Source organism: Pleurodeles waltl, chromosome 6 (genome assembly GCF_031143425.1).
Source record: "Pleurodeles waltl isolate 20211129_DDA chromosome 6, aPleWal1.hap1.20221129, whole genome shotgun sequence".
Lineage (NCBI taxonomy): Eukaryota > Metazoa > Chordata > Amphibia > Caudata > Salamandridae > Pleurodeles > Pleurodeles waltl.
The window spans coordinates 53,679,172-53,695,036 of record NC_090445.1 but is presented as its reverse complement, the minus strand read 5'-3'; the positions used below and the strand labels follow the sequence as shown (position 1 = coordinate 53,695,036).

Below are 15,865 nucleotides of genomic sequence, written 5' to 3'. Positions count from 1 at the left end.
ATTTTGTGTGGGTATGTAGAGTTTATGGCGATAGTAGCTTGAAGGAAGTTATTTCTTGTATGTGCCTGCTTAGAGAAGGAATGTGAAAAATAACATTAGTTTGGAGTGATTTACTAGGTGAGTATGATAAGGTGATCGTTTTGGGTGTTTTGAAGCTAGAGAAATGTTACAATTAAGGATTGTTTTAGGGAATTATCATTTGTCGAAATTACTACTTTGCAAAATTCAGCTACAATGCTGCATTTTTTGCGGTATCTTTTGTTGAAACAATGATCCCTAATCATGATACTGTAAATGTTTGTTATTACTGCAACACTGGATATGAGGTTGGATATGCTGTAAGAAAGTTGAACATGCTAATTTAGTGGTAGTGGGGGCATGTTAGAATAAAAACACTATCAAAGAATATTTTAATGTTTTATGCGCAAGAGGTTATATGTTGCATATAGTTAACTGTAGGTCGATATTAAATTCTACGTGATGCTGACATGCAACCCACCGCGGAAACATGTTTCACAGTTTTAAAATGTGTTTTGTGACCACCCCCATTACGGCTATTGATCTGGTGTGTTATATTGGTGTGCAGCAGTTGGTCCAAGGACTCTAACATTCTTTTGGAGGTCCCATATGGTCTTAGAACTGGCCTGGGCACCTTCGAGCATTGTTTGAAGCTGCACTTGGTTAGTGAATACACTGTCGCTAAGCGCTGTCCAGTAATATTTGACGTGTAGTATAGCACTGTTTTGCCATTAGCATGACCTCGCAGAATTGTCATGTTCAGGTACCTTCATGCTCAAGTCTTAAGGATTCCATCACAGGCTGGAATCTGTTTTCTGCTTCACTAGTATCACCAGCTGGAGAATACCAACTGTTCAGTATTAGCAGAACTAAGCAAGGATCAGTGGTAGAAAGACCGCCACTAACACCATCTGGTTATATGTTGATCTATTATTCTATTTTCTGTTCTATTTTCAGGAGGCCCAGCATTGATGTAGATTTTTTTTTTTGTTTGTCCCGCCGGAAGCTACAACCTTCAGACATTGTTTGCAGTAAGTTGTAAAATACTGCGTTACTTTGTTTTCCTGGTCCTTTTTCTGCTTTACTTTAGGTGGTGTAGTTTTAAGTCCTTCTACTTCCTAATGTGCTCTCGCCTTCTCCGCCTGAGCTATCTAGTTGGGGTGCACAGCCCGAAGGCGCTTCCACCTTACCGTGGTAATCTCTTGTAAGCTCAAAGACACAAGAGCATTCTGGCAAGTGGTAAACCCTAATGTTTTATTTACTGTGTCAGCAAAAGCTTTAGGTGTGAACCTGGGACCTGATGACTGGGTTTCTCAATTCTCAGGGATTTATTCCCATTCTGATAATGACAGCGGTAAAATATTTTGTGATATAAAGCTGCCCACTTAACCCTTTAGTGTTTCTTTTACACTAAATGAGGTTGAACATGCACTTATCAAAGTCCCTCAAACAAAGCTCCCGGGCCTGATGGGGTACCCATGAACGTCTACAAAGATAATATAGTTTTAGGGACCCATTTTAACTAACTACATTAATGCAGCCTGCAGTTCGGGTCTCCCTAGGTCCTGGCGGTCAGCAGTTATTGTGCTGGTTTCCAAAAAGGGCAACTCCCAAAACCCTCAATATTATAGCCCTATTTCCCTACTTGACTCCACTGTGATAGTCAAAAGGCTCTTACCTTGGTCCAAGGAGTCAAATATTCTTTTGGAAATCCAATATGGTCTGAAGACTGGCCTGGGCACCTTCGAGCAATGCTTGAACCTGCACTTGTTGGTTAGTAAATACAGTGTTGCTAAGCGCAGTCCAACATATTTGATGTTTATGGACCTCTCCTGTGCTTTGAACAGTGTTAACAAGTCAAAGCTATGGGACACGATGCTCCAAACTGGAATGAAGGCTGGGCGGGGTTAGTAGATTTTCCTCATACTCTCCATTCTGATCTGTCTGCCTCTGTTGACTAGGGTGAAGAGGGTGAGTATATGGACTTTTTCCCGCTTAATAAGGGTGTTCATCAGGGGTGCATTCCTGCCCTCATTTTGTTTTTGTGGTTGCATTAATGGTCTTGAAGCTGCGTTAGTGGGTAAAGGGCAGGATTTACCGTCAATCAGGAATAAATTGTTTCATATTTCAGTGTATGCAGTAGATGCTGTCTGCATAGCCAGATCCCTTACCGGCCTTAAAATCCTCTTGGACACCTTTGTGGAACATATGGAGAAATTAAACCTGGAAACTAATCCCTCCAAAACATTCATCATGGCCTGTGGCCCAAAAAATCTGAAAATGAACCAGTTAGGCATAAAGGGCAACACAATACTGAGAGTAACCCAACTCCCCTATTTGGGGATTTACTTTGACCGGGTTAACCTTTGTGTTCCTTGCATTTCACATAGGAAAACAGGCTTTGGCCAAGCGACAGTGTCCATTTTTAACTTTTCTACAAAACTGAAAAAAGAACACTTCCTTTACTTGAAATTTATAAAAGGAAATTCATCCCAGTCTTGTCTTATGGCGTGGGCATTTGGAGCTAGAGGGACATAAGTCCCCTTCAACTTGAGGAAAATAGGTTCTATAGGAGGGCACTTGGATCCCAGTGTTCAGTCTCCATTTTGCTGCACATTAGGAATTGGGCCTGGAGTAAATTGAGCATCAGATTAAACTTGCGCCTCAACATGGCAAAATGAGCATGCTCAGTTTAAAAATAAAGAGATTATTGAAGATCGCTCATCCTGAACCGAGGAGGAGAAATCCCCTTGCTTAACTATATCAGGGATATCTCCCTTAGCCTAGATTATTCGGCCCTTTTCCCTTCTCCACGAGAATTACAGAAATTTTACAGGCAGAGGTTGCCATGAACTTCAGGGCTCTCAGGCAATGCTCTAGAGAACATGTTCAGATTAAAAAATCTTACCTACAGAATTATGTTATGATACAGTCTACTGAGGGCATTGAGGTCTATCCAGACTTGGTCACCAAATCCTGGGAGCATGTGCTTCTGACCAGGTTCAGATTAGGCTCAGTCAGGTGGCAGCTGTGCTTTTTCTTGTGGTGATTTGACATCTCCTATATCTGCTGCTGTCCCTGTGATGAAAATTTGCCCCACACACTTCTTCACTTTTGTTTTTTCTGTAAGTATTATAAGCCATTGTATAGTAAGTCTGTGATACTTTTTCTGAAATAGTGACATTTTAAGAGATATAGACCAGTTTTGCTTTTTTCACAGTCTCTGATGTGGCTGGCCATTTGTGTTAGAGTGGGTTTGTTTTTTAAATCAGCTATTAGACATCGAAAAAGTCTCTTATTTTGAGTCTGTTGATAATGAAATCATTTGATTTTACTACATTCTTTTTTCCCTTTTTTATCTTATGTTGATAGATTTCGCTGGATACAGTTGCACTATGTCATGTTCTTTTATCTATTGGAATTTTTAAATGTCTTTCCTTGAGTATTTTTTTCTACGCTGTTTTAATTATTTCATATAATCGAATAAAGATTGTATTGATGGACTGATTTATTCATGCTTAAATTTTTTAGCTACTGAGTATTATTCATCACCCTTCCTGATTAACCAAAATGTCCCATTATTAGGTATTTAAATGGTGAAATTGTGCTTCCGATATTATCTGACAATTGATAAAAGATCTTATACCAAATTTCTTCCCATTGTTACCCTTAACCTGTTTATATTTGTTCATAAACAAGGCACAAACACTACAGTTTCCAGAACAATAGAAACCGACATAAGTCAGTCAATTAGTTTTCCCTGAAGTATTCAATATCAATAAACTACTAGTCACTATGTATCTAATATGTCCCACTTTCAATAATGTAATAGAAGGTTTTAAAGGTATGAGGCATTTAAGTACAGGGTCGACTTCTAATCAATGGCAGTACTTATTTATGATGTTCTGTAATGCAAGGATGGGCTCTTCAGTCATTCACCCTTCTATGCCTCTCCCACTCACATTGAGTTGTTTTAGCCCCAGGCTTAGACCCAGGTGAGGTTGCTGCAATATGTAAATACAAATACCAATTCACAGGTGGACCAATGACCAGAGCACGTCCCAAGATTTTTGATAATGAAAAGTCAGCTTACCTGCTCTTTAGCTCTGCAGCATCCTGTATGGGAGTAGAAGTTACACAGATGCATTAATTACCATATTTACTAAATGGGCTTCCAAGCTAAGTGTTCACAGTTTAACCTTGCCACATATAAACACGTATGGGCTGACTTGAAAAACTGAAGTTCCTGAAGTTAACATGATTCTTTCAAGAGGCAAAATATTTCTTTGGGCTTCTTAGCACCAACTCAAGCTTTAATCAGTAGAAAACCACCTACTTCGCACCGTCTTCATAGTCTACAACATCCCCTGCCCTACATCCCCCATTAGAACACATTACCTCTAGCACAAACTACTTCCTCAACTCACCTTTTACGTAGACCACATCAGTGCTTTGGATACTACCACTCTTCAAAACTCACCACGTCCATTCCATGCACCCTCAACAACACAATAGTTCCCTAGATGGACATCTCCTTAGAACCACCAATCCTTAAAATCCAACTTCATTAGTTGAGCCTACCTTGCTAGATCATGCAGGCTTGCCAGCCCACACCACCTCACCATCCCAAACAATATATTACAGCACCATAATGCAAACATTTTGCACAATACACCATCCTGCAAGACTTCCTTAGAAGAATATCCCCCTACATGGCAAACGCTGTAGATCATAACTCTCTTATTTTACATCCTTCTGTTGTACAGCACTGCAGAAATACAGCTTCTTCGAGGTGGAACAATTGCCATACATTCTCAAACAAGGGTGGAACAATATAAAATGCTCTTCCCAATGCGGTGGTCAGTACATTGGAAGTTATTGAAGTATTCCGATCCAAGATGTTGCAGAGTTTTTTCTTATAATGCCTGTCCCTATTTCAAGCATAAGGCAGCACGTGGAAGGGCTGGATGAGTTAAAATGCCTTTTTTGTTCTTCTCAACTCCCATTTGGTATTCTTTCTATCCTAATCCGACGCCTAACTCATAGACAACTCCTAATCCATTCAACACATCCGTGCCCCAGACAAGGACAAGGTGAAACCTTATTCCCAGAATACCTCATGTATCCCTTTTGTTTTTCACTCTTCTGTGTTGTTTGGCAAGAACCGTCTCATGTTGTTATGGGCAGACCACAACATGGTTGTGAACTCAGGCTTCAACAGTGCGCGTCATTTCTTTTCTTTAGAGTGGTAGACCTCAACCACACTAATTATTTTCTTTACGGGAGGTGCTCCCTATATAACTGCTTCTTTGCCCTGGCCCGTGACGTTTCCCCATCTGCAGCTTTGTTTATTTTTATGGTGCAGTGCAGGTTGCTAAATGTATGCTGCAACAATGTACGCGGCAGGAAGTCTGCGTACCATTTAGCATCCATGTTGAAAGGAGATTGACCACCCATATAGGTTAACCTAAACCTTGGAACCTCCATTAATCATCCTGAACTGCAGCACTGGGTATGTACACTATAGTATTTCAGGAGTATATCTATAAGGCAGGACATTCCAAGCCTGTAATATATGGGCTAACAGTAAATCATACGCATTAAACAAATTGCCCCCTCTGTTTGATAAGGTCATCTTAAGAAGATAGCTCCTGGCCAGCTGCAGTACCTTCAGCCATGTGGTAGAGTCCTGCGTTGCAAGGTTGTCCTGGACGCGCTGGATCTCCTGCTCCAGGACGGTTTTCTCTTGGACCAGAGCTCCTAGATTCTCCTCCATCTCCTGCAGAATCCGGCTCTCCTCAGCTCTCAGATTCTCCAAGAGGGCCTCCTCTTCCTCTTGCAGGAACCTCTGCAGCTTCTGGTACTCAGAGTGGACATTCTCTCTCAGGCTGGCGGCTAGAGTCTGTGGCCGGACAAAACAACAACAGTGGGCAAATCTCAGGCACTCACTTCAGCAACAGTAGACGTTCTGCTGATGCCTGTGCGCGAGGTTTTCAGCTCAGAAGAACAAATTATAAATGTAAGATATGGGGAAATTAATAATCTTGCCAGATAGGGCAATAAATTAATCTAGTAAACCGATTTGTTTAGGAGAAAAAATACAATATTAAAACTTAAGAAATCTCAGAACTGCTTTTACTATTTATTTTAACAAATGCAGCCATTAATCTTTCAAGCAGCTGTCTTTCATGTAATTGAGTCTTGTGGGAAAGTTCAGCATGTGTCCCTTCTTTGTTAGAAGATATAGGCCTCCCAGTAAACAGGTTGCTATTTCATTTTGATGGTTAATCCCTTACATTTCCTTTATGTGGCAGCTCCAGTTTGAATCAAGACACATTTTAGTCTCCATTGCCACACCTGTGCAGCATAGTATGTTATTACTATCAAGTTGAAAGGAACTCCTTCCATAAATCTCTTAAAAAACCTTGAATGTCATAGTGATGATCTGTGAACTTCACACCCTTGTTGATGGAGCATGTCAGAGAGCTGAGGCCTACTAGACAGGCAGCATCAAGAACATGGGAATTAAAAGATAAGAATAGCAGGAGATAGATATTATGAATTACAAAAATCTGTGTTGACTATCTTGATCCAGAAATGTACTTGAGGAATACAATTTGTCATGAAATAGTTGCAAACACCTTGCCATTTGAGGATTTAAGTGAGGTTGTTTGGAGAGCGGGTAAAAATGTACATCGGAGTCACTTGTAAATCTAAAGCTATGCTACATGGGTTCGTCCTTTATCTAGGACCGGAACAAGTGACATGGTAGAGGACAAAGAAATGCCAGGTGTCTGGAAATGTTGTGCATCGTTACTAATTATGGAGGGGCCTTATTGTGCTTCTACCATTGGTAGCTGCGAGATGTCCTCAGATGAAGATATTTCTTGATCTCCTAGGGATATTCTTCTGAATTGGGACCACGTGAATGTCAGGATGGGCTTCAGCTCCTAAAGAAGGGCAGCGAGATTTATGTGCAACAAGTGTCAGAGTCAGCTTCACAGTCCAATGTGAACATTTGACTTGTTTTATAGCTACACTACACCATGCATATGGTGAGACACTGATGTGTTGCTGGCCCTGTTTGTATTTTGGAATTTATAAAGTGCGTTATACCCAAGGGTGTCAAAGTGCTAGCAATAAAGGAAAAAGCTGCATCATGAGAAAGAAACCAACCTAACCATCACGGAAGGGAGAAAAGCCAAGTTTTCAGTTGTTGTTGCAAAAAACAGTATGGGAAGTGATGCTATTGATGGGGGCGGGAGGTAACGTATTCAACAGATTAGATGCAGCTACCTAAAACAGTGGTTCCCAACCTGTGGTCCGGGGACCCATGGGGTCCGCGAAGCCTCCTCCTGGGGTCCATGACTGCTGAGAAAATTAAATAATATTTACAGATTCGGTCCCCAGCTTTCAGAAATGACTCAGTAGGGGGTCCCTGGATTCCAATATTAATTCAGCCGGGGTCCCTGGGTGCCTGTATTGATAAAGTGGGGGTTCACAGAAGTCAAAAGGTTGAGAACCACTGACCTAAAAGGTCCAGCCTTCCTATCAGGCATTCCAAAATCTTGGTGTATTCACCTTCCTAATAGAGAACAACCTCAACAGTGGGAGTATACCATTGGAAGGACGTTCTCAGCACATGCGGGCCCTGCAAATGCAGGGCAGTATGAACCAAACAAAGGGCTTTGAAGGTCACGCGCTTCCTCACCGGCAGCCAGTGGGGGACTGAATGCCATCCCTAACCGATGGGCATTTAGGGACATCCAGGAGGAGCTTTTTATCAACCTTTCAGCCATTAGAAAAATATGTAGTGAAGCACTTAGAGGCAACTCGACTATATAAACTTGGAAGAAAGCACCTAGCAACAACAAAAGAGCACTATGGACCAGGCCAGCCTGTTGGATATTTTTACTGCTGCTGTTCCTACGGTTTTATGACAATATTTAATCCTATTATTGATTCATTATTAGGATATTTTTATTATTGTGGATAAATGATGGTTACATGAAGACTACAACAATAATGATGATGGTTACAAATCGTGTACAACTACTACTACCATTACTATTATCATTATTATTATTATTAGGACTATGAATGAAAAATAAGTGTATATATTTCCCCCTCAAAGAATAAGAAGGTGGAATTTGTATAGGCATGGATTTTTTTTTAACTCATTTCTGTGTTCCAAAAAAACTGTATTCACCATGAAGAAACCTCCAGCCTGGCAACTACCACTGAAAAAGCAACAAAGGAACAAACATTTATAAGCCATCACTTTTATAGTGTGTTGCCCTTTTATTAAAGTTGATTTTGCTTTAACATTGTTTATTCTACTGATGCCTTATTTCTCCATCATGTTAGTCCCATTGTACATAATGAAAATTGTTTGTAACTAGACGTCTAGGCCCAAAAAGTAAGTTATTAGAAACCATGGCATACCTAAAACATTATTGGATTCTTTATTTTGACTGGTAAAATCAATTCAAACCCTGAGTTAAAAGGTGCATCTGGTTGTAACTAAACGAAGCATGATAAACATGAAAAGGGCACTTCCCACATTGTACCTGTGCAGTTTAATATTCAGGATTTCTCTTATCCAAAGGAACAAAATTATGGGCCTTAATTTGAGTTCGGCGGTCATTTTAGGCTGTTTGCCGAACTTCTGACGGAGAGGTTGTTGCCATAGTGGTTACCTCCCCACTGGGCCCATTAAGAGTTTCCCCTAGGTTAGCGGGCGGAAACCTGAGTTTATGCCCACTGGCCTAGAAGGAAACACCCTACAGCATTGTGCTGTTGTAAATTCATTTTGAAGTGGACCTTTGCCGAGGATGAAAAACAAACTTTATTGTGTTTAATTTTCAGCACACCTGTAACAGTTTTATTTAAAGATGGGTGGGGTGTAATATGGGTTTTAATATCCAATATTTTATGTTGTGAACATTATATCCTTCCTTCTTTTTATCCCTGTCTTGCTTACATTTTTTCCTTCTTTCCTTTTTACTTTTCTTTTTTCCTTCTTTCTTTCTTTTCCCTTCTTTTTTCGTTTTTCCTTCTTTCTTTCTTGTTTCTTCTTTCATTCATTTTTCCTTTCTTTCCTTCTTCCTTCCTTTTCCTCCTTCCTTTCATTTCTGCCTTCTTTTTCTTTCTTGCACGTTCCTTTTTCTTTTCTTCTTTTCTTTTCTCTTTCCTTTTTTCTTCTTCCTCTTTTTGGAATGTTTTCTTTCTTTCTCTCTATTTGCCTTCTTTCCATTTTTCTTTGTTTTTTGCATCTTTATTTCTTGATTTCTTAACTTTTCCTTTTTTCTTTTCTTCTCCCATTCGGTTCTTGCCTTTTCCTTATTACTTTTTCTTTCTTTCTTACTTTTTTGCCTTCTTTCATTAATTCTCTCCTTCTTTCTGTTTTGCATTTTTCATTTGTTTTTTCTTTGCTACCTTCTATCATTCTGTTTTACATTCTTTCATTCTTCCTTTCTTTCTTTTTCCTTCTTTTTCCTTCTTTCTTTCTTTCTTTTTACATGATTTCCTTTTATCTGTCCTTTCTTTTTTGCTTTCTTTCCATTTCTTTTCCATATTTTTTCTCTTTCCTTCTTTCCTTCTTTTTTGCCCTCTTACTTCCATTCTTTTTGCCTCCTTTCTCCTTTTCTATTGTTCTTTCCTTCTTTCTTGCCATCTTTCCTGCTTCCTTGTTTGTCTCCTTTGCTTCTTAACTCGTTTCTTACTTTTTTCTTTCCTTCCGTTTTTGCCTCCCTATCTTCTTTCGTTTTGCCTTCATTTTTTTTGCCCTTCTTACTTTTTTATCTGTTTTCGTCAGTTCCCTTCCTTTTTGTCTGTTTTCCTTCCTTTCTTGCCTTTTTTCTCAAAGGCACAGCTAGCAGCCAATGCCAGACTATAACTATTTTTGGTCTCTGTTAGCCAAGATCTTTAAATTTTGCTAAAGGTATGTATATCATAGTGACTTCTAGCGGTTTTCAGCCAGACTTCATCCATTAGTCTGTGATTGAGTCATTCATGTGTCTTCCACACACTCCAGCGTGCATCGAGGGACAATGTTAGCCCCTATCAGCATTTGACTGACTTCACTATGAGTTACGCCATCCTGTAAGTGCATCCACACACAAGGTAGTTTCCTTAAGCGCTGTGTGTACCATCATAATATGTACTTTTTTTAAACTAGATACAAAAAACATTGCAGAAGAATTGCCAAAGGTTTGGTGACCAATGCCAGAACTAATGGCTTTGCCAATGCTTGTCTATTTCTTGCTAAAACCCTTCACTCCACTCCTAAAAAATATCTAGTGCAATGGAACCCTCAGGAATGTTTGGGGAAATATTTTTAGCTCAGAAAAATTGAGACAGGAGATTTGCAGTGACAAAGCTGCATCTGGAACGTGAGGATTGTCAAGCCCACAGAAGCAGTACATTTATTTATATTTTGGATGTGTTAAGGTAGCTCGGCTTTGGGTACGAGTAATGGAAAGAATCTCTCTGATCTTACACCTGTAAATCAAAACATCAAAGCATTTGATCAATTTCAGTGTTGACATGCTACTGGTACCCTTCACCAATCACCAAAATAAATTCATATGGAAATCATTAGTGATGGCCAGAAGAAATATTCTTTGAAAGTAGAAAAAAAAAAATACCACTTGGAGTTTAGTTTGTGTATGCAGGCAACATTTGAGAAAAATATATATGAAATAGATACCACTGGTGTCTGGAGATTATCAAATAACTCTGCAGTTGTATGTAAACATAATTTCAATAAATTAACATGCATGCAGTTTTTTGCTTTTCCTATTCAAGTCCATTTTTAGCTGTGTCAGTCTTCGCTGCTTTATCTGTTCTTTGTATTGTTATTTTATATCATGAGTGTGCTCACAGTGTTCTGTCCCCTGGGTCAGTAGAATGCTCTCTATTTAAGATGAGCCCTTTAATTATATTTTACAGTAGTGATTATTAATAGTGTGTTTGCCTCTTCTTAAGTTAATGCGTTTATTGTTATTGTTAATGTCTTGATCGAATGGAAAAAATATTTAATAAAAAATAAGAAAGGGGGTATCTGAGAGGTCAGGGGCTGCAAATTGTTATCTGACAATAGATGCCCATGAGAAGGAGGTCTTTGGCTCAGACCAAAATTTCATACATTTTTAAAGAAAACATAGTGACTGCAAAAGACTGCAAAGAAACTCAGTCCCTTCACCCCTTAATCAGTGTTTCTTAGGCTACATAAGCATTGTACAATGGCATAGTAACTGTAGGAGGTCCATCTGCCCTTCTAAAATCCCCTAGGTTTTTGGATCCTGAGGTTTTGGCCTATGCTGGGATACATGACCAACCCTGTATATTCTGAATAAAGTGACAACGCCCAAACGAGCAGTGCTCCTTAAAGAATGGTCTGATCCAAGCCAAGCCATGGCTGGCACTGAGATGACTGCAAGTTAAAGGCAAATTCATGGCATCTTTCCAGTTACAGATATATTAGTTATGGTACCGCAAACCAGTCTCTTGCTGATGAATATTTGTTGCAGTTTTTTAACAAGTCAAGCCCTATCAGACAGAGTTGAATGGAATCACCTGGAGGTCCTCAGTCATCTTCTGCTGCCGACTGTAGGCATCCAGTATACCCTCTCGCCGGGCCTCGAGCTGCTGCAAGTTTCTCTCCAGGGCTGCCTGGTAAAAGAAGGAAATCTTATTTGCTAACCTTAGAGGTTCAAGTGTAAATAGAGGACCAGCTTTAGCGCTTATGGCGCCTGGTGCAACAATCATTTTTTGACGCTCCTCCTGCAGTGATTTTCTAGGATTCCCTCACTACCACCCCAGAAAAGTGCTGCTTATCTCTCCATAGCCCCTCTCTAACATACCTTCAGGGGTGGCTTCTCCACTATGGTGGAGCAGCATCGCTCCCCCTGCCAGCAGCAGCAGCTGCAAAACGATTTGCTGCTTCTATGTGTGCTGCAGAATGCAGCACATATGGAAAAAGCAAAAACAAGGAGAAATTAAAGTATTTTGCCTTGTTACGCCATGCTAACACCATCCCTGGGGTGGCCTTTTTGGAGCGGCCTCAGATTTACAAATCCTTGTAAATCTGGAGCTGCGTCAAAAGCAATGGGTGTTGCGGTGGAATGCCATCTGTCAAATGTTGGTTTATATGCACTGGGCTTCCCTGCTGCCTCAACACTGTCTCCCTCTCCTGCTGACCTCTGCAAAGGGGTATTTAGGAGATCATCCTGCCCAGAAGGCACCTGTAGTCCAGAAGCCACCTCTTTTGCCCTCTGGACCCATAATTCACAGCATACACTATCGAGAGTGAACTGCAGGACTATCGTTGTAATGGAAGACCGTGTGGGCAGCAGAAGGAGACAGTGTATGCAACACAAAACTCACCTTGATCAGTGGTGCGGCCTCATGTAGCGGTGTCACTTGATGTCCTTTGTGCTCCTTGGAGACCCCGCACACCACACAGAGGGGCTCCTGGTCATCCTCGCAGTACAGCTTCAGTCTCTCCTCATGCTTGGTGCAGCATTGCATCTCCCCAGTGGGCTGCATGCGCAGGCTGCGCACCCGCTCCACAATGGTGGCCAGGAGGCGGTTGCTCTTGGGCTGTGTCTGTGGTGGGAACGCCTCCCTGCACTGAGGGCACGTGAAGTCCTTCTTGTCTTTTGCTTCCTCCTCTTCTTGCTGCAGTCGGTGCTGGTCCAAGCATAGGCGGCAGAAGTTATGCTCACACTCTAGGCGCACGGGGTCTGTGTAAAAGTCCAGGCAGATGGGGCAGGTCACCTCGCTTGTAAGACTCGCTGCCAGCACTTGGGAGGACATTGGCAGGCCTACACCTGCGGAAACCAATAGGGAGATCCTGAATGTAGCCAAGTGGACATTATGGCAATGTTCTGTGCGATAATCACTTAGGTGGAAACAAAGGCCCTCTCAAAGCATGGTCTACACATTGTCAACATCTCAGGACACTTTCACTAAGGATTACATAGAGTGCGGAGGCTCTACCACCCCACTCAGCTATGTTGGCAAGTTGTTTTCCTTGAGGCAGTCCCATAGAAGGAACTGCTTGAGAGTTGCTAATTTATCCCCACAAATAGCTTTTTTTCCACACTTAACTTGAACTTACATTCACATAATAATCTAGGATAAGGGCCCCTAGTACTGATAACGTGCACTGTGTAATGACCCCTGACCTCTCTGGGTGCACTGATATGTGATTTGTTGCTTCCATATGTAGGATATTTTTGACAACCCCTGTGAACACCTCTGGCACCCAAAACTCAGCATGAAGAATTATGAAGACACAGGCCATCAGTCTGAAGAGGACGAAGTAAGTTTCAATCATTAACACACACCAGAGAGTTTGGTAGCACTTGGGTACGTCACTACACATGAAATAAACAAAAATGATAAACAGAAGGATTGCGCAGGCATCGGAAATATGGACTTGCGAAGACGCAATACTCCTCTCCTAAGATTTTATTTCACAAAACATAGTTTTCAGGTGTGTTAGTTCAAGTTAGTCAACTGATGAGAACCAGGACTACAAAACCCAGAATGCCGGAGGTTGTTAAATGAGCATCCAGGACTAAAGCACTTTATCCTTAGTGACACGGAGCCCTGTAGTTACCATTGTCATCCATTCACTGGGGATGCAGTAGGTCATGCAAGCAGTTCTGATTGTTCAGTTATGATTGCAGAAAGTACAAGCATCTATAATTTATTTAAAAGCACATATTCAAACCAGGGGATAAATAGTGTGAAATGAAGGCAAGTATCAGAATTGCACATTCTCAGCATGTTCTCTTCATCCACGCCCCTCGTTACACCAGTCCCCCTCCTCACATTCACCGTCTGTGCAGAGTAGGGGGTAAATGTGTGCATTAAACCCCTTGGAAAAGAGAATACTATGCAGGATACCATCCAGAGCATTCAAGTCTTCACAGCTATCTCTCAATCCGTGGGGTTTAAATCATAATCTCAGAGTATTAGTTGGGTGTTAATGCACAATGCTGGTAAAGTGCAGATGCAGAGTTTGCACCTTGTACAGTACAACCTATAACTAGGGCCTCGTTGCCCTCTTTCCAGTTCCCCAGTGCTGCATAGCCTGCCAGTGTCCAGCAAGCTAACCCTGCAGAACAGCCATTCGAACTAGAGTGCCTGGCCTGAAGCCATTTATGGTGGGATAATCTCTGTGAAAGTGCAACATGGACGTGGGGTCCAGCTTTAAATATCCCAGCGTGTCAGGGAGCTTGGATGCCCTCATGTTGGTTGTGTGTTGTCAATGCCTACACTTAGTAGTGGAAATTCCACAGCTAAGATAGGTATAGGTGGATTTTCCGCCAGATATTTCCCACTTTAAGTAGCACCTCCAAAAGCAGAAACCGACCGAGCAGTGGAAAAAACCCTACTTTCATGGCAGAGAGCTCTAAATGCTGAGTATCTGGCAACATGAGTGAGGAGGCGGACCTAAATCTGCCACACTGGCCAATGGGAAGTGGTCGTCCTCCCAACACACACACACACACAGCAGTACGACAGGCTTCCCTCACACACAGACAACTTCTGCAAAGACATCAAAAGTGTAAGCTTGACACCTGGCTTTCAGTTGCTTCTCGCTTTAGTCACTAGCACAAGCCTGGGCACCAAATGTGTTTCTTCTCGGGAAGCTTTTTGAGCAACGTCTGGCTCTGATTGCAAGCTTCCCTTACACACACACAGATACAGCACAAGGAACAGTGAAATCTTCCCTCACAGCCAGAACATGCACAACATAAATAGCACCAGAGCAACATTCAATAAACAGCGGTGACGAAGTAGCCATCACCATAGTCAAACTTATTTATATGTGGGCAGACCACTGTGTTGATGGGAAGAACACTCCATCACCATTACAACTGAGTTCCCTCCCAGCCAACAGCTAAATAGTCCCCATACTTAGGGCCTACTTACTATAAGAAAATTGTTTTTTGGCTTGCTAATAACTTTTGCACAATTTGATGAATCTTCATGAAACCTTGAAAAAAAAGGTTCATCCACCTCAGCTCCTTCCTGGAAAGCTTCAAGGGTGATTCATCAAGAGACGATCGAGAAAAAAAGGGGAGGGGATCACAAAATGCAATCTCCCCATTTTTTTTATAGGAAAATTTAACCGCGATACTGCAAAAAGGGCTGAATAGAACTATACCAAATTTGGCAGACAACTAGATTGAAGTCCAGAAAGTGTGCCTTTTATGGTTCAATCTGTTCAGTAGTTTTTCAGCAGTTAAAAACGTTCTATATTTGGATGGTCGGGTTCACGAGACACTTGTGAGAGTCCCACATTCGTGCAACTTAAAAAAAGAAAAACAAAATAGAGCGATCTGATTCGCAGAAGGGACTCTTTGGCGGCCATTTGTTTTGTATATAAATGATCCATAGGCTGGGACATTGCCCGGGGGTAAAATCACATTTGTTTTTAATTATGGAGAGCAGGGCGTGCACTGTCCTTTTAATTTATTATTCGCAGCTCCTGCAAGGAAAGCCCCATTATGCCATAAGGCATTTAGAAATTATATATTTTCTTGCTAGTGGTGCCCCGAAAAGGAGCTGGGGCACCACCACACCAACATTTTATTTTTTAATGTTGTGGGAGTCTACGAGTAGGGCAGCATCCCTCAAGCAACATTAAAAAAAAAACATACACTAAGGGCCTGATTCAGATCTTGGTGATAACGGTCCTGCCGTCGTGTTTTCCACTGAAAACCCATCTGCTGCTGTTTCGATCCGCTTTCCATATTTAGATGTTAGCGGTCTTATATGCGAAAGCTCGCATTTAATCTGCCGTCCCTACCAAAAAACACTGCCT

The 15,865-nt window shown here is 41.4% G+C and overlaps 1 protein-coding gene across 2 annotated transcripts in view; it reads right to left on the bottom strand.

The window, feature by feature from the left end:
• The window catches only part of LOC138299179 (nuclear factor 7, brain-like), a 62,923-nt gene that overhangs the window by 35,506 nt on the left and 11,552 nt on the right, over positions 1 to 15,865 (bottom strand). For both annotated transcript variants that reach the window (XM_069237274.1, XM_069237275.1), the window contains exons 2-5: positions 12,409 to 12,854; positions 11,599 to 11,694; positions 5,687 to 5,920; positions 4,112 to 4,134 (exon numbers count right to left, since the gene is read on the bottom strand). In XM_069237274.1, coding sequence (XP_069093375.1) covers positions 4,112 to 4,134; positions 5,687 to 5,920; positions 11,599 to 11,694; positions 12,409 to 12,840 — 785 coding nt within the window. In that variant the 5' untranslated portion in view covers positions 12,841 to 12,854. The remainder of the gene's footprint in view (positions 1 to 4,111; positions 4,135 to 5,686; positions 5,921 to 11,598; positions 11,695 to 12,408; positions 12,855 to 15,865) is intronic.